General features: G+C 55.6%; 2 protein-coding genes across 2 annotated transcripts in view; one reads left to right on the top strand and one right to left on the bottom strand.

The window, feature by feature from the left end:
- Positions 1-10,934: 10,934 nt before the first annotated feature.
- CTXN1 (cortexin 1) lies at positions 10,935-11,341 on the top strand. Its single transcript, XM_063291002.1, has one exon. The coding sequence runs from the start codon at positions 11,087-11,089 to the stop codon at positions 11,339-11,341; it is 255 nt and encodes an 84-aa protein (XP_063147072.1). The 5' UTR covers positions 10,935-11,086.
- Positions 11,342-18,713: 7,372 nt separating this feature from the next.
- FBN3 (fibrillin 3) overlaps positions 18,714-24,524 on the bottom strand; it is a 101,244-nt gene continuing 95,433 nt past the window's right edge. Inside the window, exons 59-62 of the mRNA XM_063290983.1 lie at positions 23,847-23,966; positions 22,123-22,354; positions 20,158-20,326; positions 18,714-19,142 (exon numbers count right to left, since the gene is read on the bottom strand). Of these exons, the coding sequence (XP_063147053.1) occupies positions 18,768-19,142; positions 20,158-20,326; positions 22,123-22,354; positions 23,847-23,966 (896 nt within the window). The 3' untranslated portion in view covers positions 18,714-18,767. The remainder of the gene's footprint in view (positions 19,143-20,157; positions 20,327-22,122; positions 22,355-23,846; positions 23,967-24,524) is intronic.

The raw sequence follows: 24,524 nt of genomic DNA, 5'->3' as shown, positions 1-24,524 counted from the left end.
CAAGGAGTGTAGAGTCACACCTGGCCTGGAAAAAGTGGGCAGCGCCTTCCTCCTCCCCTTGGAGGACGAGGACTGGAATGGAGCTGATTGGAAGGCGGTTTCAAGTAGGTAGAAGGGGGCCCTTCTCATCACACACGCAATTTAACGGTGCAGCTCATGGCCACCAGATGTGGGAGTGCCCACTCACTTGGATGGCACTGAAAGGGGATTGGGGAAACTCGGAGAGGAGAGCGCCTTTGAGGGTTCTTCGTCTTGAAGACGTGCTACTCCAGCTTGGGGCGACGTGTCTTCAAATGCCAGTTGAGCAGTGGCGAGGGGGGCAGCCCCATCTCCTGGCACCTGGCTGGCCCCTCGGAGGAGAAACAGAATGCTAAACCAAGAGGGGCCTGATCCAGCAGCCGCTTCCTCGGCGCTGGGGGTGGCTTTCTTTGCTTTGGCACATCGGTGCCCGTGGCGACTTTGCAGATTCCTGGGGGAGGTGCCACCCCCTGCCATCAAAAGACACCCAGTTCCTTTGCAAAAATGCCTGCCCATCTTTCCATGGCTGCTCCTCAGTTTTGGCAGCAGAAGGCTCTGTGCTTGATCCCAACAGATTCTCCAGGGAAGGTGGTAAAAGATCAGATGGCTGATGGCTGACAGTGCCAGCTAAGAGCCTGGACAGCAGAGGGCAACTTTGGCTGGTCGCTACCACCCCTCCCTCCCTCATTTCTCTGTACCTACCTACCTGCCTACCACTCAGGGCTGGCTTTTTCTGAAATTTTGGAGTGCTTTTTTTGGATTGGTGCATCTTTATTTCCCTTTATTTCATCTGAACCCTGCCCCGAGCGAGGGGTTGGACTTGAAGACCTCAAGGGCCCCTTCCAACTCAAGGATTGTAAGAAGCTGGCTTTCCCCAGTTTCCATCCAACCCTGCAACTACTGCACCCCAACTGAGGCCACTGTTATCAAAATACAGGAAGAGGAAACAAACGGGTTCTTGGTTAGCCGTGATACTGTGATATTGTACGGTTTTATTGTTTTACTGTTTTTTATTTTAATGTTTTGTTCCCACTATGTAAACCGCTCAGAGCCGCTCTCTGAGTGAGATGGGCAGGGAATAAATTTGATAAATAAATAAATACATGTTTGTTTATTAGCTGGGGGGTAGTAACAATTTTATTCTGTTTCCCACCTAAACGTCGCTTTGATTGCCCTTTGGCATCAGATTTCAGTGGAATAGATGGGTTGCAGGACCAGAAAGAAAGGGTTTGGGGCAGCCAAAAAGCAGGTGGTATAGATTGCCCATCCCTTCCCCAAGGATGGAAGAAAATGCTTCTTTTCTAAATCAGCCTTGATTCCAGAACCATGAGGACTAGAGCCTTACTCTGTTTTGAAGAGAAAGGTGGTAGAACACAATTTTTGCATGGAGAAGTTTCCTGTTTTAAGACTGACAAGCTCTATCTAAAATGAAAAGAAAATGGAAGATGCACCAAGTCACACTAAACATTTTTTAAAATAATGTACCAGGTGGTGACGGTGCAGCCTGCTAAACAGAAGCAAAGGGGGGATATAGCATCTCTTGGGGCAGAGCCAAGTGAGGCAGTGAGTGAGAGAAACCTGGTTTTGTCGTCATTCTGCTAAGGCAGTGTTTCTCAACCTCAGCAACTTTAAGCCGGGTGGACTTCAACTCCCAGAATTCCCCATGGCTGGCTGGGGAATTGTGGGAGTTGAAGTCCACCCGGCTTAATGTTGCTGAGGTTGAGAAACACTGGGCTTTAAAAAAAACAAGGGAATGGGCATTTCTGTGGGTGGACAGCTTTCCCCAAGGGAGGCATTTCGGGCACCGCTTTTTCTAAAGTACGGATCTTTGTACCCTGGAGTGGAGCGGAGAGCTGTGGCCACCCACTGGGAAACGTGGCAGCTTTACAGACGACCTCTCTGTCTTGAAAGTGCAGACTGACTCCGGGTGGCGTTAAAAATGCAGACTGCATAAAGTCCTCCGATGCTTCTCAGGGGAGCGGCGTCTATCATGCCCGGCACAGACCAGGTGACCTTCCCGGTGGTGATGTTCTTGGGCTGAATAGCAATGAATGTCCCTCGGCTTGGCTTGTCGTCCCCGGGATTTCTGCAGCTCTGGGGTGGTGGGCCGTGGGGGGGCTCGGGAGGAGAAGGCATGCAGGGGGTGGGGCCACCCATGTTAGCCCCACCCTCCCAAGGGCACCCACCCCCCGCAACAGTTTTCCCTCAGAGAGTGCAGCCCTGCATAGGAAAACAGTTGCCACCCCCAGGCTATGTGCACAGCTGTAGAGCTGGAAGGGGCCACAAAGGTCATCAAGCCCACCCCCGCTCAGTGCCCCTTTCTCTGACTAGTATCGCACCTCACCCAGAGCCCGCTTGTTTCCCCTTCCTGCATTTTAACAGTGGCCTCAGTCGGGGTGCAGCGGCTGCAGGGTTGGACGGAAGCTGGGGAAGGCCAGCTTCTTGCAATCCTTGACCCCTGAGGTCATCAAGTCCAACCCCTTGCTCGGGCAGGGTCCAAATGAAAGCCTCCCCATCGACCCACCACCCTCTGGGTCACCGGCTGATGAGCAAATGCTCTTAGGAGGTTTTTCCCACCATTCGGTCTCCCTCTGACTTAAATCCACGCTTCCGCCTCCTTCCCCCTGGGATGAGATAGAACTGGTCCTGACCTGGGGGGACCTCACAAAGGGATCAGGAATCACTCCTGAAAGCTGCCTTTGGATCGCATTTGTGAGACGGGAAAGGCACTGCGACGTCTACTGCCGGAAGTCCTTCTGTCTGAGACGCCATCTCTTTCCCCCGACGAGGCCCCTTTTCTGCCTCCTGCGGGTTTGAGCTGATCTTTGCTGCTGTTCCCCTTGGTGGGGGTCTTTGGTCGCACCTCTGGGGCGTCGCCTCTGCCGTCCAGCCCGCGGGCATCTCTCCAGGAGGGGGAGCTACCCAACTCCGTAACGGGCAGCGTTGCTCTGCCAAAGTGGCTGTTCCCGGCAAGGCAGCCGTCAGCCTTCCAAGGGCCACAGGCAAAGAAGATTTTACGTCCTTTTTTTCACGTGAGAATGGGGTGACTGAGTCTTGAGCTGGCTGCAGATGTGCCTGGGATTTAGACCGAGTGAGCCAAGAAGCTCTTTTGAAGAAAGAAACCCTCTTTTGCACTCTTCTTGCATACTTGCGTAGGAGTGTGTTTATCTGCATACCGGTCTTTATGATGCCAGGAGACCATATTATTTTTCACTCCTCTAGAAGTGCCCAGCAAACTCGTTGGCTGGGCAAAGGGTTGGGAATTTTATTTCCTTAGTGAGGCAAGCACCAGATAAGGAGCTGATTTCAAAAGCTAAGCAGAGTCAGAGCTGGTTAATCTTTGGATAGGAGACCATGAGGAAATCCCAGGGCTCTGGGTTTGGAAGTGAAAGGGGGTCCTGTCCAAGCCTGTTGCCAAAATCCTCTCAAGAGAGAGACGACTCAGTGGATCAACAGGGCTTCTAATCGTCTGGGACGGTTGGTGGATAAGGTTGATTATGAATCCAAAGGGCATCATGATCGTCTATGTTCTTGGTTGCCAGAATGGTCAATGCATCTACAAATCGATCCAGTTTTTACCCCAGACTGGCTTGGGGGGCTTCAGAGGGCAGCCCTTCCTCCCCTCCGGCTTCAGTTCATCCACTGCCCCCCCCCATCCTGGGCATGACTTTAGTGCCCAGAGAAGTGTCGGCTTGGTCCCCGGGGGGCCTCTCCCCACCTCGCAAATTCGTGACCCTTTCTTGCCAGTGCTCTCCCCGCCCTGCAAAGATGACTTCCCTTTTTTCTGCTTCCACCTTTGTGCTGTACTTGATGCTGTCTCCATGGGAACCGTCTGGGGGTGTCTGCTGCTGCAAGGATGCTCCGGATGCTGGAGACGGACGCGCTTCTCCAGCGAAGGGCTCCCGGCAGCTGGCGTGGCCGAGGGACAGGTGGGGGGCACTGCCTCGCCCCGGGCCCAGCAGGTATTGGCAGAGTCTGCTGCCCCTACCCCCCCAGGAGCAGGAGGGGGGAATGTGAGCTGGGTGTGCACATGGGGTGGGGGGGAGAGTTTTGATGGGGTGGGTGAAGCTGTGAAGTTTGACCCTTTGCGTTTCCTCCTTTTTCCCAGCCATTTCTGAGTCGGTTGGCAGTTTTTTGTACGGTCGAGTGAACCCTGCCTGGAGATTCACACCCCCTTTCATGCGCATTTCTCATCTTACGTTTGTGTGCTCGATTCCCAGACGCGTCTGGTTGGCAAGCCATTTGCCTGTCGGTCGCGCCTTCCTCTGGCGGCTTTTGCACAAGAGGGGTCTCTTCGACGGTGTTCCTGGGCGCGTTGTGAGTTGCGGCACAGCGATGGGGAGGGCAAGATGTTGGCATGAAGCATGTGCCGCGTCGGGTGTGGGTTTCGGAAGCACACCCGGGTGAATTCACACCCAGACGGATGTTTCCACAATTGCTATGGATTAAGGGAACATGGGGGGGGGGCAAGATCAGCCTTCCCCATCCAGGGTTTTCAGATTATTGTTATTATTACTATTGTTACTGTTATTGTCATTAGTTTGATTTCTATGGCCGCCCATCTCAACAAGCAATGTGTTGGACTACATCTCCCATCAACCCCAGCCCTCCGGAGATGATGGCAGCTACAGTCCAGACCTCACTCACTGCGAGCCAGTTGCAGGAAAGATGTGGTATTCCAGAGTGAACCTCCATCAACCTCTGCAGGAGGAGGTGTTTTGCCGCCTCCCTGCCTGAGTCACTGCTCAGCTTCTTTCTGATCCCACGGCTGTGAAGATGAATTGTGCTGCCCCACGGCCGGGCCTTGCGGGCCCCCGGAGGAAGAGGCAGACGGACGATTTGCCACTGAGGGAGGGTCTCTGTTATGTCCCTGTGTGAGTTGCTGCGCTGGGCTCACTCCGCCCAGTCAGCACCTCATCCAGACAGCCTCTGATCCATCCTCGCAATGCTGAGGATTGCGGCCCTTCAGGGACCTCAGGCAGAAATCCATCTGGTGCAGTAATTGTACCAAACTTCTAGGCAAGTGCAGAATGACGCTTCTGCCTTTTAATGAAATGTGCCATTTTATTTTTCTTAGTGCTTCCAGACTCCTGACTTTCCCTGGCAGGCTGTTAAACCCACTGGGTCTTTTTCTCCTTCTGCTGTTCTTGAGATGGTAGAAAATCTTTATTTTCAGTGGAGGCCAGAGCCGTTGAAATTACACCATTTAAAAAACGGTGTCTCTGGGTAACAATTCGATTAAATGAACTACACACTCCCCAGGAATCGCCAGTGCCTCGAAATCCAGATGGGCTGTCTGGCTTCCATTTTTCTGTTTTTCGAAATGCCTGAAAACAGGTCAAGGGTGGTTCCAAAGCCGGCAGGTCATTAAAAGGAGCCGCAGTGATGTTGTCCCACGCCTGATATCCCTTGCTGGATACCTGTGGGGGGGGGCGTTCTCCTTGAGCCCCACCAGCTCTTCACGCCCCCCTCGAGAGCCGTGATGGGCGTCCCAAGCGTTCCCAGCCAACGCCCTGGCCGAGGCGCTTCTGAGCCGCTTCTGAGTTAAAATGCTCTTTCGCCTGCACCCAACGGTGCACTTTCAATCTGTGAGTCAGGATCCCCTGGGATTGTGTGTCTCTGTGTGGATTTTAGAAATCCCAACGTGCGATTGCACACGCCTCTTTTGCTGAAAACTGGAGTGCCGTTGTGTGAATGGGGCCTTCTTGAGGAGGCTTGGGCTGCAGAGGGGGCTTGCCAAGAAGCAGGAAGGGGAAAAGGCATCCAGTGGGTTCTCCATCTTTGGAAGTTTAAATCCCAGTAGCTTAAAGTCAAAAGGTCTCTCTCCTGATCCCCTTGGTGGACGGGAAGCGGAAGTTCTTCAGCAGGCAGGCTTTGGGGTCAGAACCCGAGGGACAATCTGGGCCGAGATTGTAGGGAACTAAAATTGGCCAAGGCCAAATTGGGGGGGATTCGAATCTGGGCTTGATGGAGGAAGCAATTCTTAGCCAGAGAAGCCATTCCCCATCTTGGAAAGCTTCTGCCTGGAAGGTGGTGCAAATGGCTTCTGGGTGTGCCGTTGAAAGGTGAGACAGCCGGGAGGGGGACCATGGGGAAATGTGTGGCCCCTTGGCCAGGCCAAGGACGCGTAAGGATTTCTAGCGGTGGCTGGACAGCCGTCCGCCGGGGAGGCTGCACTGCTGGGTTCCTGCCTTGACCGCTCGAGGGGGTTGGTCTCCGCTGTGGCTCTGCTGGGGTTCGTCGAAGGCCGCCAGATGTGGTCCTTCAGCCGGAATGGAGGAGCGGTGCTCGGAGGGGGAGTTTCCTTGTGTGGACCAGGGCGGATGGATGGGATGGTCTCAGCCGCCGTGTGCGGCTTGGTTCACTGGCTCGACACCCCAGCAGATATTCAGAGGGTCTTGGTAGGACCCCAGCGCGGCATTGGCCCTGGGCATGGTGGGAGATGCAGGTACCCAGAGAGCCCCTCAGCTGAAGCCAGCTGCCTTCCTTCCTTAAAAGAAAACGACCCCAAGTCTTCAACCCTCCAACCGCTCTCATCCCAGCCTGCGGGCTGCCAGTTTCGCAGTCCGTCGGTGAGCATGGCTGCCTGCTGCTGGGATCAGGAGGTTCAGCTCGATCACTGTCCTGAGCTCATCCTTGGCCATTTGGTTTGATCAACACGCCTTCTTTGTGCAACGGTTGCTGGGCTCTGACGCAGCCCTGGTTGGATCCAGGCTCCACTCCAGCCCGTTGCCTCCATGCAGACAAGCCTTCCACTGCCCCTCCTCTGTGTCATCCTTCTGACGTTACAGTGGCAAGGGAGTAGGTTCCGCGTAAACCTGGTTCAGCCTCCCCCAGGATCAGCATTGAGGGCTCCCTGCCAGTGAGAATTTGGGGGAAGGAAAAAAAGCCTCTGTAATGTTTTTTTCTTGGCCTCGAAAGGGAGGAGATGCCTTGGGGAAGAAAGGCTGCGTCACCCACCAAGCGCCAAATAAAGATTTGGGGGAGGAAGGTGGGAATGATTTGAAAGCCTGCGGGTTTCCGTATGGAATGATTTTCCTCAGTTGGCTTTGGCTGTTGGACAGCTAACTCTGTCCATCGCGAGAAACGATGGTTCTTTTTTCCCTTGTTTCTCGTTAAAATGGTTTTGGTGAAAGCAGATGTGGGCACCATTCCCCATAAAAACTGCTCCATCCCTGGAAGCAGAGAATGCCCCTTTCCCACGTGGTGGGTGTGGCGCAAGGTGTCAAGGGTCTCAGCTGCTCTCCTGGAAGTGAGCTTGTCTGATCGGTTACCAGTCTCCCTCTGCATCAGTCAGGGCAAGGGGCGGTTTGGGGAAAGCACTCTGCATGTGCTCCAGGCACTCTTGACTAGCTTGCCGTCTTTCTGGCATTCTCGGCAGACTCTGCCGGGGAAAATATGTTGCGCAAGAACGCAAGAGGAGCGCCCGGGCTAAATCCACAGGAGGCCAAGGCCTGGCACATTGGCCGAGGTTTCTATCCTGCGGCCCAGTTTTGTTGACCCCAACAACTGGGACATCTGCCCTGTGCTGCGCCCAGGTGAGGAGAACCTGAAGCCCCTCAGTTTCTTTTGCTGGTTCTTGCCTGTTGCTGGGAGTCGAAACGTGGTGGGATCATCTCAAAAAGGCCGGGTTGGCGGCCCTGATGCCAGGCCCTTGGAGGAGGGGCCCGCTGGTGGCACCTTTGAAGATCATCCTCTGACAGCTTGCCTGGGTTGAAGAGGCCAAGGGAGAATGTGCGGGGTGGGGGCAGGCGCCCCACTGCCAGCAAAGATGAGGGGTCCAGGGGCAGGGCCAGTTGGGCAGGGCCAGCTGGCGGAGAGGGCCTGTGGCTGGGGTCCTTGGGCAATGATGCCGCACAAAGAGTCCTTGCCCTGGTCCGGCCGCACTATAGAGGTGGTCCTCACTTACCGTCCACTCCTTCAGTGACTGTTTGAACTTACAACGGTGCTGAACGAGCGGGACTTACGACTGGTTCTTGTAGTTCCACCTGTCTCAGTGTCCCTGCGGTGATGTGATTGCCACGTGGGCCCTTGGCAACTGGCTCATAATTACGACGGTTGCAGCATCCCACGTGATCGTCATTTGCAGCTTTCCCCGCCAGCTTCTCACAAGCAAAGTCAGTGGGGAAGCCAGCAGGAGCTCGCAAGTCGTGGTCACACAAGGTCCTTGCTTAACGATGGCAACGGGAAGTGTGGGCATTTTTGTCACTAAGTGGTGCTGCCACATGACATTGTGCTTTATGACCGTCTCGCTTAGCAATGAAAATTGCGGCTCCAATTGCCATCATTAAGTGAGGACTGCCTATACCTTCTCCTTCCTTCCTTTTCTTTCGCTCGCTGCACTTCGGAGAGACGCTCTGGGGATTGCGGTGGTGCCGTTAAAACGCCAGCGGCCCAGGACTTTAAGGAAGCAACCGCAGAAAGCCGACAAGAATTACCAAGCTGTCTGGTCTCCCAGGCCTTGGGATGGGGAGGGTGTTGGCGGATCTCTCGTTAGGGGGGTGGGTTTTTCCAGATGCAGGGGATTTTCTTATTATTTTCCTTTTATGGCTCTGCCTTCGATGTGAGCCACCCAGAGTCGTTTGGAGTCGGGCAGCCTCTTGGTCGCATTCCGAAATAAATCAACCAGAGCAGGACCCCCCCCCCCCCAGCAGTTCATTGCCACCAGATGTGGTGGTGGCTGCCAATAGCATCAAGATTTTCTGTCTCCACTGGGCTGGGGGCCGCAGGCCTCCAAAGGCCGTTTGCAGGGGGGCTCCATCTCTGGCTTGTGAGCCCCCCCAAAAGGCATCGGGTTGGGGTCTGTGAGCAACAAGGAGCTTGACCCAGAGGGCCCTTGGCCTCACCCGGGGGGGGGGGTCGGCAGTCTTCTGTTCTTGCCTGCCGAGGGTCCTGGGGCCAGGTTGGGCCTCCCCGGGTGGGGGTCGCCCAGTGTTGGAGGCAAGAGTTTGCACACCTTCGGGAGGGGGGGGATGACTCTGGCCAAGAAAGGCATGAAGTAATCTGGGCCTGTCCTCTTCTTCTCTCGTAGCCTCAGCCTGATGCCGAGAAGCCGGAAGACGGCAACGGCGTGACATGGGTCTCTCTTTCCCCGGCTCTGGAGATGCAGCTGCCCTTGGAGGGCAGGCAGGAGGTAGGAGGCCAAGGCTTGGCTCTTGTACGCCCCTGCCTGGATCTGCAGCTGGACGGAAGGGGCACCCCCTCCAAGCGGCACCCGCCAGAGAAAAGTGGGTTGTCCACTGTTTGCCCCAGCCGGCAGTGCCCAGTGGATCCCCTCTTCTCCAGCTCTGGGGGGCAGCCGAACTCGGGGCAGAGAGCTGAGGCTGGGCAGGGGGCTCAGCCCTTTTTAAGCAAGACCTGCCTATCCCACCAGGCGCCCCCCACCCGTCCTAGCTGTACCCCCCTGAGCCCCTGGAGATCAGATGACCCTGCCTTGGAAGGCGGAGTCAAGTCATAAGGGAGGGTGGGAACCGAAGCCACAGCCCCCTTTACGCGGGGCCTGGATTCCTACCGGTGTCCTCTGCAGCCTCGAAAAATCAGGAGTCTGGGAGCACCTTTTCCAATGTGCCAGTTTTATTAAAAGGCAACAGCTTTCGTGAGGCAGCCCCTCCTGGTCTCTGCAATGGGGCATCATCAGGCAGCCCTTGACTCAATTTCAGAAGCCCCCCCCAAGCATGGATTTAAAATCGTTGCTGTTTCAGGAATGGGGTGCGGTGGGCGCAGCGCTGCTCCTGATGGCTCTCCCCTCAGCCAGCACCCAGTCCTGGGACTGCAGGACTGCCACCCTGTGCCCTAGGTTCAGGGGGGCATGCAAAGTCCACATCCCCAAGTGGAGGGAGCCTGGATCCATTTGGGGAGGGGGTGGGAGGGAGCCCCGAGCTCGAGAGCCGCTGGCTAGTTTGTGCCTTGGGACGAAGAGGGAGAAAGGCTCCGACTTTAGGAAAGAAAAGCCGAATTCTACTTCTTCAGGCTTCCCAGCCCTTTGCGGGCTCTACCAGTGTTAAGGTTTGTCTCTCTCATACCCATGGGTACACGTAATTTCGCAAAAATTATGAGAAAACAGCTCAGCCGCTTTGCCTCCCTACCCCTCGACTCTGGCCGCAAAAGGGAGGCTGGTGGGCAGCCGGTTGTGCACCCTGGACTTGCCCCCAAGAGAAACAGCGGTCCTCCCTGGTGGTCAAAGCCGAGCTGGATGGGGTGGCCTGTGCAAATCCGCCCTCTTGGAAGCAGCAGAGCTCCCCAACCCGTGCTTTTTGAGCGGTCCCATTGGGGGCCCCCAGGGTCCTCCCCCACTGACCCCATCCCAAAAGGCACCGAAAAGGAAAGCCGGTTGCAAGCAATGCAAGAAAGTGATGCGGCGTTTGCATCCCGGCGGCCTATTCCTGTTCAGCACAGATGGAGTCTCCCTCTGCAGGCGGGTCCAGCCACAGAGACGGGGCAGGAACGAGCGGCAGAGGCGGTTTTACTGGCTAAGAAAACCTGGGGAGTATTCTGGTCTTAGGATTCCACTCGCTAAATAAATGAAGAGGGGGGAAATAAAATAGTTTTTAATCAACTAGGATGTACGGCTGTGTTGATCTGGCAGTATGAAATGGGATGGATGGATGGATGAAGAGGAAAAATAGGTAGAAGATAGATAGATGATAGAAATGGATGGAGGGATGGAGGGATGATAGATATGGGTTGGTGGATGACTGATGGATAGAGGGATAGATAGGAAGGCCCAGAGCTCCATCTCTTTTGAACAAGAGTGGAGACATTGCAACAGGTTTGTCAGGTGGCACACAAACCAGGCTGGACGGCAACGGACGGACGACGCCGTTCCTGCAGGGTTTTCTCTTCCAGTCGATCCTGCCTCTCAACCTCTGCTTCTTTTCCAGGCGCCCGCAGCCCGCAGCCGTAGCTCAGCTGCCCCTTCCCTGCTGCCCACCACGGCCTAGATCTTCCCGCCGCGGGAGGCTGTCCGGGGGACACGGGTGTCCCCCGCCCCACACTGGAAGATGGGGGCTGTGTGACTGGCCGGGCTCCGCCGCCGCCGCCCCCGCGGTGGGTTTGCTGCGCTGCCGTGATGGACGACGCCTCCACCCTGGATTACGAACTGCTGTCGCCAGGGCAGGCGGAGCCCGGCCCCGGGGCCCTCGGCATGGACGCCGAGCAGAAGACCGTCTTCGCCTTCGTCGTCTTCCTGCTCATCTTCCTGGTGATGCTGATGGTGCGCTGCTTCCGCATCCTGCTGGACCCGTACAGCCGCATGCCGGCCTCGTCCTGGACTGACCACAAGGAGGGGCTGGAGCGCGGCCAGTTCGACTACGCCCTCGTCTAGCCCGGCCCCGGGGCTGGGGGGTCCCAGGAGGGAGCTGCTGCGGAGGAAGGGGCTTAGGGGCGCTCAGGGGGCGCCCCCTTGCTTGTTTGGGGTCCTCTGTCCCTCTGTGTTTCTGTGTGAGGTGTCTGTCTTTGGGGGCAGGGGCGGACCCCCCCTTTGTCGTGGCTTTTCCGTGTTTCCTTGTGTTGTGGAGAAAGGGGGCAGTTGGGAATGGGGCGGTGCAGTTGGCAGGCATCTTTGGGGGGAGGAGGGCTTTCTGGGAGGAAACATTGATAACGCTTGCAAAATCCAGGCATTAATTCTTTTTCCCTCATCCTCCCAGCCCTCCAGCCCCAAAATCTGGGAGGCCAAAGTTGTGCACAAGTTGTGTGTAAATTTTGCATGCTTGGGAGCACATGTAAGCCCCTGCCCTATGCTGGCTCGTAAGAACAAGCTTGTTACCCAGTGGCCAAACCTCACCTTGTCCCAAATTCAATCCAGGGCCTTAACAGCCACAGGGCCCCTTCATCTTCCCTTTCTTGCCAGCTGGCCTACCTTGCAAGGCAGTTGGAAGCTTTCCTGACCAAATGCCAGCGAGGCAATGTGATGCCTGGTCTTAGAACGCCCTTCCCCACCTGGGGCCCTCCTGATGTCTTGGACTACATGCCCTATAATTCCCAGCCAGCATGACTGGCTGGGAATTAGGGGGTGTAGTACTCGCAGAGCGGGATGTTGTGGAGGGCCAAGGATGGGGCAGATGGTGTGTATTTATTCACTGTCCAAAGCAAAAATACACCCTTCTCTCTGCAAGCAAAAAGCTCTTTTTTGCTTTAAAGCGTGGGAACGCTCTGCGTCTGTTGGTGTTTGGCGTGTGTGCGCGTGTGTATATGTATGTGATGACTAAGTGTGATCTCCTGGGAGTATCTGTGTCATTCCGGCAACAACCGAGCTGTGATTGTCCGGCGCTGACGGGCGCTCGGTTTTCCCTGGCCCTGTAGCTATTCATTAATAACGTTGATTAAGAGTAATAATGAGGAGGAGGAGGATTGACAGGGCTCGCTTTCCCAACCCGAATGCGGGCACCATAAAGCAACTTTTGCAGCTTCAACTGAAGGGGCTCCATGTTTGGTGCTGGGGGGGAGCAAAAGATTGAAGCTGGGGGGGCAGATGGGGGGGCAAAAATTAGGAGAACTGGACTAGAGTGACCCCCTCGTGGCCTGGCCTTCCAGAGTGGAGATGGGGGGGCAATTGCTGGGGGATCATCATCTCTCCTGGCTTGGGTCATTCCAGCCCCCGCCCCACAGATTAGACCCTGGCTGGGCACTCTGGGCCTTAGAGTCCAACACATCTGGGCAAGAGCAGGGCGGGGGGCTGCAGATGACCCAGGTTTCCCCTGGGGAGGTCAGGCTGAGCTGGGCTTGGGGGGGGGCAAAGGAGGAGAATGGCCCTGGGCCCCTGTGTGGAAAATTCAGCTTTTACTGAGGAGCCCCAGATCATAAATATTTGGGGGGGCAGGAAGAGCAAACTCTTACTAATTATGTAGTGACCTGTTTTAAAAAGTGCATCGGGGGAGAAGGGTTTAACCCTTTCTGGCTACAAGAGCGCTAACATGCCCCCCTCCAGAAGCAGCTTTTGGGGGGGGTATTTTTCCTGGGGATACCCCCCCCCGAGATTGTGGTGCCAATGCACAGACCTTGGTTTGCTTTTGTGTGGCCTTGGGGGTGGTGGTGGTAGGTGTGAATGTACCAAGTCAGCCCAGAGCAAAGCATTGCTCCGAGAAGCAGGTTAAAGGTGTTGTGTGAACATGGGGAGTAGGAAGGGGGGATTGGAAGGGGGTTGGCGATGCCGTGGGGATCCAGGGGGCCTCAGCAATGGGGCAGGGAACATCTTACGCCTGCCTCTGAGCAAGTGCAGGGGAGGAAGGGACGTGAGGCACTGCAGTTCCAGCCAAAGGATGCTGCTCTTGGGAAGCTAAAGCTTTGTACAGAAAAAAAAAAAAGCGATAGAGTGCCTCTGAACATGCAGGTTCTCCTTATGGCTCATGGGGGGTGTCTGGAGCACCTTTTCCACCCTAAGACCCACCCCCATGATGGGGCTCAGGAGCAGGGGGCCAACCAAGCCAGTGGCCTCTTTCTGAAGGTGAGCCAGGGGCCCTACAGCTTCCTGGCCCCTAACATTTGAGCTCTGCAAAACCCCACCAGGCCTTGAAACCCTGGGGAGCAGCTGCCCAGATGTGTTGGACCACATGCCTGAGGAGGACGGGAGTCGTAGTCCAGACTCATCCAGAGAGCACCGTGACGAAGCTGTTGTGGTGTAGTGGTCTGTGTTCGGGGGGCTTAGTGTAAAATATCTTCTGAAGGCCCTTCATTTGCAGCCATGAGGACTGGGGACTTAACACTAGAATTGGGTTCTGGCAGTCCTCCGACAGCTTGGGGCCGGCAGAAGGTCGCTAGCAAAGGCTGGAAGCCGTCTTGGAGATCTGCTTTGGAGACGAAACAGCAGACACAGGGTGGCGGGGAGGGTGCCATGGCATCACGCTCAGTTTTTCTAGTTGGGGGAAGAGAGGAAATCTGGCAGCCCTGCCCTGAGAGGTTGGCAGCTTGTGGCAGGTAGTTCCGCAGGCACCCTCCCAAAGAACGCTTTGGAAATGAGCTGAAACGATGGCCAGTTATCTGTGGGAGAGGCTGGGCTGAGCCAACCCTCTTCGGATGGGGGTCTCGTTTGTGTCATCCTGTCTGTAAGAGGTGCCCTCCCCTTCTTTGGTCACTAAATAAAGCTGTCTTTTGTTGCTAAGACCTGTCTTTGCCTGCCTGTCCCTGCCCAGAAAGGCACCATCTCGGGTGCTGGTCAGTTGTCTCAGTCATGTTGGGGTCCCCCTTTCACCCCTTGGGGGGCAAGCTGGTTGCGACGCCTGGGCCGTTTCGGAAGCCCTTGCAGGCCAAAGAAAAGGAGTGGGCGTTTGAGCACTTCTTTTAAGGTGGATTTCTGCAGGGTGGTGGGCTTTGGGGAATGGTTCTCCTTGGCCCACCCTTAAACCCCCCCGTGCGTTGGGGGCGCAACCCAGTTGCTTGAAGGCAGCCTCTGCCACTGGGGCCCAACCTGCGTTATCCCCATCAAAACGGCCAGCTGCTCCAAAGCCAAGATGCTGGGCACAATTGTGCCGTCGTTTTTTTCACAGGCACAATCAACTTATCCTGGGGATGATGTTCACAAGACACAGTCGGCATTGCTGGGAGTGTAGCACAAGTGCGCGATTGTGGGATTACACAGTTGAAGCCAAGCCACCATAAACAAGACAGGCCCCACCAGATTTAACCCAAAATAATTTTATTGCTGCCGTCACTCGTGATACAAAACGAAAAAGGGCAAGCCGCACGTGTGGCGGGTTCTTGGTCTCAGTGCCGTGTGCAGCCGACCCTCCCCACAAACGGGCTGCAGACACACAAGGAGGCTCGCGGACGTGTGGAGGAACTGAGGGCCACACCTGGCAGCTCCATGCACAGACGGGGGGGGGGGGGAGATCCCACATGCACACGCACACACACTTGCACATGCCTTCACTACTTGATTATTATTATTGTCACCATTATTAATAAAAAGAAGGAAAAAAGCACTGCTTGTCAAATCCCCGGATGAGAGGAATCTAAGCCAACAACTGCATGGTGAGGTTTGCGGCTCCCTGTGCCCACCGCCCCCCCTGCCCCCAGGCGGCACTGAGGGTCACCCGGAAGAGGCTTCAAGTTTTCGGAATCCCAGGGCACCACCTGGAGAGTTAGGGAATCCCAGGGCACCACCTGGAGAGTTAGGGGTGAAGGAAGAAGGCAGGCCAGCATCAGTTTAGGATGGAGCTCCAGGTAGCTTCAGACTCCCCACTCCCCCCCACCCCCCGGACAAAATGGCCTGAGATTGCAAGGCAGGGGCAAGGGGCAGAGCTTTGCATGGAGGAGCCGGAGGTAATGTTTGGCATGCAACAGGAATGCCCCACCCAAACTTGGAGGCTGAGTTTGCGATTTGCAGCCTTTCAGAGAATTGGAAGGGGCCTCTGCGGTCATCCAGTGCAGCCCCCAGGGCATTCATGGTGGCAATCAAAACAGTCAGGATGGCAGCCCTGAGGGTGATTGAAGCCCTGTCTTTTTGCATGCAGGCAGGAAGTGGTGGGGCCCTTTGGAAACTTCCCACCCGCAGCTGCCACTTTGGCCACTCCATCTGCAGTCCAGCTGAAAAAGCAACTGGCCTTCCTTACAGGGTTGTTGGAAAGGTTGTATGATATTGGCCCCTCTTAGGTGGAGTTGGCAAGCAAGAGGCTTGTCCAGTCTGACTCCCTCACTCCCTTTATATTTTATTTATTTATTTATATTTCAAATTTCCATCACCGCCCATCTCCCCCAAGAAGGGGACTCTGGGCAGTTTACAATCAAAGAAGGGGACCCTGACCTTTCCTTATCCTTTCCTCCTGCTGCCTTTAGCGTGCGATCCCAGTTTGTTTCAAGCAGAGTTCTGGTTATTCCCCCAACTGAGTATTTCCCTGCAGCACATCGGAACCCGGTTGAGTGCTGGTGAGCAAACCAGAGATCCCTGGGAATTAAGGTTTAAGACCATCTTTTCCCAAAATGATGGCTTCCAGAAGGGCTGGGAAGCAGAACTGGCAATTTAGGGCACTGTGGCCCAAAGACTTCCAATGAGACCAGGATCACCGTGTGATCCTTCCAGGCTTCAGCAGAGCTCCCCACAAGGAATCCCCCCAAGGGCTCCAAGAACCACAGAGGTGCTCTGAGCAGGCAAACTGCTGTTTCCAAAGTGGGACATCTGCCCCCCCCTGCTTTGCAGTCTTTCTGCAAAGTGTTTTGTCCCAAATGACCACGCATGTTCCCAGAGAAATGAGAAAATTTCCTGATGTGTGATACAGCTTGTGGTGGCCCTAGAGCACCAGCAGGGGATGGGGAGGAGATGAACTTGGGGGTGGAGGGTTGGCTAGCTTGCCAGAAGGGAAGCAAATCTGATGCACCGATCTGGAAAAAAATGTCACAGGCAGTCCTCGTTTAGCGACTGCCTCATTTAGTGACCACTCAAGTTACAACAGTGATGAAAAAGTAACTTTACGACCAATCCTTGCATTTGCAACCTTCGCAGGTCTATAAAGGAAAGCTGAAGTCAGATCGTAAGCACCAGCATGGTTTCACCTAGAGACCACTTCTCTTAACGACCCAGTTGCCGGTCCCAATTGTGGTCGCTAAAGGAGGATGACCTGTACTAGGTTCTTGATCTTTAAACTTTGAAGCTACGGAAGATCAATTATCATACCTGATTTTAATTGGAAAGGCCACCTCCTCCTCATTCCAATCTTTCAATATTAGCAAAATACCTGCAAAATAGCATGTCTCCTGCAACATCGTCAAAGAGTGTGGATTCATTTTAATTTTGCTAATATTGAAGTCGGCTTAAAGGCACGAGTTCATGCCAGAAAAAGTACACGCCAAGGTTGGAAAACTAAGTGCCCCCGCTGGGAACGGGATTCACTCCACCTTCCCCGTCTGGGCACTGCGTCTGTTGCATTTTAGTGGTGGTTGTCGTTGACTAATTCACCGCCCTCCTTTACTGGGGATTCAAAGGCAATTCTTGCTGCAGATCTTGTAGCACTATTAAAATAACAAGGATAAAATAGCTGCTTTTCCACCCCACCCTGGCATTTGTCCTGGGTGCTCAAGTTCCTGAGGCTGCTTCTCGCCCCAAAGGCGATGCAAAATACAGGCACGTCTTCAGTTTGGGTTGCGTCTGGATTCGGCCCGACTCTGGAGCCCATTTCCTACTTGGGCCCCGGTGAAAGAGGACAGGAGGTAGATTCCTGCTCGGCAAGGATGTGTGGGCAGCCGTCGCAGGCGGGGCGGTTGCAGGCAAGATTTCAACCTCGAGTGCTGGATTCGCATGAGAGCTGAGCTACCCCTGGCTCAGCCCTGTTCAGCCTCGACCAGCCTGCTGCGTGCACAAGGCCTGCCAGGACGCAGGTGAACCCAAAGCAGTTTGCTTTCCAGCTTGTTTAGTCCCTGCTTCAGAAACCAGGGTCCACAAAGGTTCACGCCAGCACCCAACCACAGTTTGCTCAAGTGTGGGCTGAGTTCACACAACACGTAGGCCAAAACAAACATGCAAGCACAGTTCTGGCTTTGGGTGTCCTGCGAACCCAGTTTCCGCGTGACACATCTGGAGCCTCGGACTTCCTCCAGAGCAACCCTAATTCTTTACCTGCACCCTCCGGGAGACCGATAGTGACCTTCCTTCAAGGGCCGTTGGGTGGATTTACAGAGAAAATAAAGGGCCTCTGTGCCCCAGGACGCACCGAACAAATGCCAACCAGGGAGGCGGGGTTTTGGGTGCCGAAAGGCAGGCAGGCTGAAGCTTTCCAGGGCTAACGTGGAGCCCGTACCCGGCGTACATTTTCAAGTATTTTTGCGACAACAGCAGACCAATTCCCCCCGGGCTGCTCGGCCCCCGCAGCCCCAAGCAGCGTTACCCTCCTCCTGGACGAGAGCGTTGCTTCCTTTCGACTGGGAGAGACAGCCGTTCCCCTCCATGTTCAAGGCCCGTCGCCGCTGTTCGATTAACTCCAGCGGACTCCAGATCTCGGTCTCGGTGTGGCCCAGGTGAGGCGTCTACCGGCAGTTCCCTTATCAGTGCTGGCTGTGGATTCCTGGGCTGGAAGTGCAGAAGTCTGCAGGGAGGGGTCAAAAAAGTCAAGATGGCGACTGCGCGATCGAAGCCCCGCCCTCTTTGTAAGGGGGCGCGGGGGGGAAGGGGCGGGGCTTCAATGGCACGGTCACGGAGGCCACCTTAGCTGCCCCCGGGAACAGGACTGCAGGGCTCTCTGCCGGAGGGCCGCGCGCTGGGCCTCGTCCTCCTGTGTTCAGGGCAGGCGGTCGCCCCGGCGGGAGAGGACACGTGGGGAGGCGCTTTGGTTCAGAGCTGTTTGCCTTTGGCTTGGACTCCGGACGCTGGACTCAAATGCCCCTCGGAGTTGTTCGGTTCACTCTAGTGCACTTCAGCAGCGGAAGAGAGGGGACCGGGACTTAAAGGGGGACTGAGGAGAAGCACGGGGCCAGCTGGCGAAGCAGCCCAAGGCCGCACGCGGGACCCCCAGGTGGAGGGACGCAGCCGGGCCCCTCAGCGCGGCCCTCGGGACCCACCAGCAGCCGTTCCTGGGCTCCTCCTGAAGGCGGCTGGGCAGAGACGAGGCCCGTGCCGTGCTGGGCAGGGGCAGAGGCGCCAGAATGCGGGGCTGTGGGCTGTGGGGGGGCCGTGGTCCAGGGCCAGGGCCCTTCCCTCCCTGCAAGCCCCGGGCAGCAGAGGGCGGGCACTGGAAGGGCAGAGGGGCTGCTTCGGGGGGGCGGGAGGGTCAGAATGGGGCGTGGCACAGCCCGGGCCCACGTTTTCCTCGGGGCCTCCGAGAGCAGGGCTAGAAGAGGAGAAGCCGCAGCTTCATCTTCAGGGCCTGGCCGGCCTCCGCAGCCAGGGAGTCGAGTTTCCTGCCGGCCTCCGGCTTCTGCCGTTCTCGCTGGCGGGAGAGGGGGATGCTGACGATCCCCAGCAAGTAGGAGCCGGGGGTGGCCGGCTTGTGGCCCACGTGCAGGTAACTCAGCCCCTCTTTCTGCTGGATGTGGAAGTGGCCGTCCCGGTTGCCCTGCGCGATCACGTAGCGGATGTGGTTCTCCAGGGGCGCCACCGCAGGGAGAAGCTCCAGGATGTGGGTCTTCCTGCCCAGATCCGACAAGTTCAGCGTGAAAACCAAGGGCGCCTCCACGTCGATGCTGGCCAGGCTGAGCCCCGGGGCCTGCCAAAGGCAAAGAGAAGAGGCAGTCAGGACTGGAAGAGCAGGTGGTCAGGCTCCAGTGTCTGAGCAAGGACGAAGTTCGGTGGGGCTGGGGACAAATGAAACCCTGTTCTACAGGTAGTCCTTGCTTACCGACCACTTGTTCGGCAACCGTTCCAAGTTACAACGGCGCTGAAAAAGGAGACTTACGACCGGTCCTCAAAGTTGCGGCCGTCGTGGTGTTCCTGTGGTCACACGATCACAATTTGGACGCTTGGCAATCAGCACGTATTTACGACAGTCACTGAGTCCCGCAGTCACGTGATCGCCATTTGCGACCTTCACAGCTGGCTTCCGACAAGCAAAGTCAGCGGGGAAGCTGGCAGGAAGTTGCAAGTCGCGGTCACGTGACATCACGCTTAACAACCCAAGGTGATTTGCTTAACCACCACAGCTGGAAGTGATGTAAGTCTGCATGGTCACATGGCGTTTCACTTAATGACCACACCACAGTCTCAATTGCAGTCAGTAAGTGAGGACTACCTGAATCTGAACAAAGCAGCAACAAGGAGGAGGAACAAAACAGATCCTGATGGACACTTTGCACTAGGACTGCTAGTTGTGATGTTGCTTCACTCATGCTGAGCAAGAGGGACAAGAACCACATCAACTGTATGAAGGACCGCAACGGGTATCCGCAGGGGAGGTGAAAAGATCAAAGGATCGCAGAGTGGCCACCACTCTGCAGCCAAAGCCCTGCCCTCTTTTTAAGAGTGTTGGGGATGCCGGCAAAAAAGGGGCGGGGCTTCAACCACTGCCATCCTGACTTTTTGGTTGCTCCACATGGATGCCCCTGATTATGCAAGCAACGTTGCTCAACAGCTGGAGAGAAAAAAAACAGTGTAGCAAATGCCCGAGGCATCAGCCCTGCTTCAAGAACGAAGTCCGGTAAATACGGAACTCCTAAAATTGAGTGGGGGGCATTCTGAATGCGACCTTCCTTAGGACGCAGGTCCCCCTCCGGTCGGGGGCACACCTGGTAGTCCTGGGTGCTGTTCAGGCCGCGCCGCTGGCGCCCCCTCTTGTGGTAGCCGTTGATCTTGCACTCGTAGCAGGCCTCCGGAGACAGCAGGTTCTCTTCCTCCTCCTCGGGGGGTGCAGGGAAGTAGGCCTCCTTGACGAACCCCAGTCCGGAGACGCAGTGCCTGGGGGTTGCCAGTACAGGGATCAGGGGTTGGGGGAGCCTGAGCGGAGTGGGGGGGGGTCTGTAGAGAGGGGCTCCCAATGTCTCCTTCACTCTGTCAGTCTTGCATGCAAATGAGGGTGGAAGCTTTAATTGATCTACAATTTCAGAGGCTCCACTCTTATGGAGAAAGAAGCCATCCTTGGATCCAGCCATGCTGGATCGTTTTCATCCAGTCTTCAGCTTTGTTGTTGAGAGGGTGGAAGGTGCCCAACTTCAAAAGGCTCGAGAGCAGTGTTTCTCAACCTCGGCAGCTGGCTGGGGAATTCTGGGAGTTGAAGTCCACACAGCTTAAAGCTGCCGAGGTTGAGAAACACTGCTCTCGAGGAAACAGATTACGGTATCTGGATCATTCTCAGCTTCATGTAACGGTTGCCTATTCTAAAACACCATCAGACTCATGAACAGGAATTCAAGGATATCTGATTTATTAAAGAATAGTGTGCAGGATCACAGAGAAGGCTGAGAATGATGAAAGCGCGCCAAATGCAAACTAAAAACCCTCGGTGCAGACGAGATCCCTCCCCCCGTAGAGTCTTCTCAAGTCCACAATCCCAGGTGCTCCTAACAGTTCCTGATGGTCTGCGGGAAAAGGCCTTGAGCAGAGCACATAACCCAAACACATTCCATTGTCCTGATTTCACATGCAGAGCTTGGCACGAGGTCTCACAGCAGCTCCCTCCCAAACAGAAACGCATCAGCGCCATGGCATGTGAAACGGTACGATGTACAAACTACACTGAAGCAGTGAACATGACACTGGATCCCTTCCATTCAGGTTTCAGGCCAGGTGTGAGAACCAAAACAGCATTGGCCAAGCTTGAGGGTGGCCTCTGGACCTGTCCTTGCCCTGCTGGACCTCATGGCAGGGTTTGATGCCACCAATTGGGGCATCCTCCTGGACTGGCTTAGCAGGTTGGCAGTGTTTTGCAGCGGTTCTTCTCTTCCCTCCATGATAGGTGCCAGTCGGTGTGGATAGGGGGGAAGAGGTCCACCCTCAGGGTTCGAGAATCTCTCCTCTCCCATTTAACTTCTGCCTGAAACAGGTGGGTGAGGCCATCCTTTGGCACAGGGTACCCAGTTGTACAGCTCCACCCCAGGGCTTCACCGCGGGCTGTATAAGTGATGCTCACCCAGTGCCTGGAGGCTGTGTGGGTCTGGATGGGGGATGAAAAGGTTGAGATTAAACCCAAGCAGGACCGAGGGTTTCTGGGCTGGGGGGGAGCCCTGCTTCTGGAGCTGGAGATAACCCTGGATAGGTGGCACCCTTCCAAGCTGGCACGCAATCTGAGGCTCCTCTTGGTCTCATGACTCCTGCTCAAGGAGCAGAGGGTGGCTGTGGCCAGGAGATCCCTCGTGCGAATCCACCTTGTGCACCGTTGGTGCCTGCCCTGGCTCTGCTCACAGGCGCACCTGCTCCTCCATGGGGCTGCCCTTGAAGACCGCTCGGAAGCTACGGCTGGTCCATAATGCAGTGATGCCGGCAGTGATGGGTGCCCAGATACGCCCATGGGTCACCGCCGCTTTATGAACTGCACTGGCTGCCAGTTGGCATTTGGGGTAATGCCAGCAGGGCCCGGTTATCTGAGGGACCACCTATTTCCCACAGTTTCTGCCTGCCTGGTAAGGCTGGGCAGAGCAGGGGCGTTCCAGGCCCCCTCAATAAAACAGCCGTCTCTCGGGGCCTCAGAAGTGTGCCTTCTCGGTCCCGGCCACTGCCCCGGGGAACAGCTCTGGGGGAGAAACGGAGTCACTCACCCTTGCCCTGCCCGGAAATAACCGCTGGGGCAGCCACATAAGTAGCCCCCCTCGGTGTTGGAGCACCCGTAGCTGCAGGGGCTCCCTCCAGCGGCGCACTCGTTCACGTCCTGGCAGCCTCCCAACGCCTGGTCAAAGTCGAAGCCGGACGGGCAGACGCACTTGAAGCTCCCCAGCGTGTTGTAACAGGAGGCCGAACCGCAGACCGCTGGGCTGGAGCACTCGTTCTCATCTGGGGCGAGAAGAGGGGTGGGCTACCTGCCCGGGGGGCAAGGGGTTCCACCCCCCCCACACCTAAAGTGCTATGGACAAATCCCGATAGGCTTGCCCCGGTGCTGCAAGGAAAATCTTTCATACTCACGGACTGAAACACAACTTTTAGCTAGCTGGATTTTATTATATTTTAATTCTCTATTTATTATTGTATTTATATTGATATTGAATTTCAAATTTTGCTTCTGTAAACCGCCCAGAGTCCCTCCTTTGCGGGGGAGATGGGCGGTAATAAAATTAGACAAATAAACAAGCAAACAAATAAATAAAAATGCCGGGTGCTGCACGCCCCATAATTCAAGAACGAGGGCTGTGTGGATTCGACTCCAGACAGGCGTTTTGGGCCCTGGGGAGGCAGGGACGCGGCACCCGCCCGCAGGCACTTCACGACGCGCGTCTTCCTCCCGATCACTCGTGCAGCTGCCTTCCGTGCTCACATGCCCAGGCTTGTCCCCACATCCTCCAAAGCACATTTGGCTTTCAGTCTGAACGACCCCCGGCAACCTTCCTCCAACAGTGGTCAGCCAGATCCAAGCCCACAAGCGGGCATGAAAGGAACGCACCCCATCCCTCCTCATGGCACGGGGCCCCAGAACCTGGTTTGCTTTGTGTGTCAGGAGTGTAGCCTTCTTGCTACACTTGCAGACATTCACAATTCACATTCCCCTAAGGGAGGGGGGGTCTCTGTCCTCTCCCTCTCCCGCCCAGAGAAAAACGGGGTTAGTTTTAAAACGAGGCGCAGCACCCTGGAAGGAAGCTGAGCCGCAGCTGGGAAATGCACAGGGCTATCACGGTTCCCCACCACCTCCGACTAAAGTCCAGCATTTCCAGGGAAAAGGAAGCGGATTTCCAAAGGATTCTATTTCAGTAGAAAGATAAGGAACACCTTTCTACTGAAATTGAATTCACACGAAATAGAATTTGCAAGAAGCCTGGGCTAGGCTGAGCACATTCTCTACATCTCATTCTATGGTTGTCTTTATCTCTATGCAGGGGTATCCACTGGATGGGGAAGTGGCGAAAGGCAAGTGGGTGGGACATGACCCCTTTCTAATGAGCGTCACAGCCACCATCTTGACTTTTCTGAACCCCACGTTGCCGGTGCTCACGTTTTTGTTTACTACTGGGGGTTTGTGGGTTGGACTAGGAGACCCCCAAGGCCCCTTGCAAACCTATAATTCCGTGATCCTATGATCTCAAGTAGTGTAAGTGCCCTAAGGAGGGTTCCTCAACCGTGGCAACTCTAAGCTGTGCAGACTTCAACTCCCAGAATTCCCCAGTGCTGGCTGGAGAATTCTGGGAGTTGAAGTCTGCACAGTTTAGAGTTGCCAAAGTTGAGGAACCCTGCTCTAAGGTCCCTGGGGGAATTCTGGGAGTTGAAGTCCACCCATCTTAAAATGGTCCAGGTTGCGAAACGCTGGGTTGGAGGGCACCAGTTTGGATCTACTCACCCACACACTGGTTCCACTGGTAGTGCTGGATATAGCCTTGTGGGCAGCCACAGCGGTAGCCCCCCAACACGTTTTGACAGCCGTGCTGACACCGATGATTCCCGTCACACTCGTCCACATCTGCAAAAGGAGGGGAGCCGTATTGGGGGAGTTAAGAGAGCGGAAGCCTAACCGAGCGCAGCTGTTGCCGTAACCACAAAGCCTCCTTCATCAGCTGCTGAGTCAGCCGGTGGAATTCATTGCCACCAGAGAGGGTTTTAAAGAGGTGGGCAAGCGCATGGCCAGCCAGCTCCCTCTGGGAAGCCAGGAAAGCAAGCCCTTCGCCCTGCTGTCCCCTCCCAGCTCCTGGCAGGCTGCCTCTGCGGGTGGAGGACCCGCGATGGCGGTTTGGTCTAGTGGTTAAGGCACCAGGCTGGAAACCAGGAGACCGAGAGTTCGAGTCCCGCCTTAGGCACGAAAGCCGGCTGGGTGACCTTGGGCCAGTCACTTTCTCTCAGCCCAGCCCACCTCACAGGGTTGTTGTTGTGGGGAAAAGAGGAGGAGGAAGGAGTATTTGGTATGTTCCCCGCCTTGAGTTATAAATAACAACTCAAAATATAAAAATATAAAATATGTATTATATAAAAATAATAAAGGCGGGATAGAAAATAAATACATAAATAGCACCCGCAGCCGTGC

This window comes from Candoia aspera, chromosome 1 (assembly GCF_035149785.1).
Source record: "Candoia aspera isolate rCanAsp1 chromosome 1, rCanAsp1.hap2, whole genome shotgun sequence".
In the NCBI taxonomy this organism is placed as follows: Eukaryota; Metazoa; Chordata; class Lepidosauria; order Squamata; family Boidae; genus Candoia; species Candoia aspera.
Note: the sequence above shows the minus strand (reverse complement) of the source record. Positions and strands in the feature narration are given on the sequence as shown.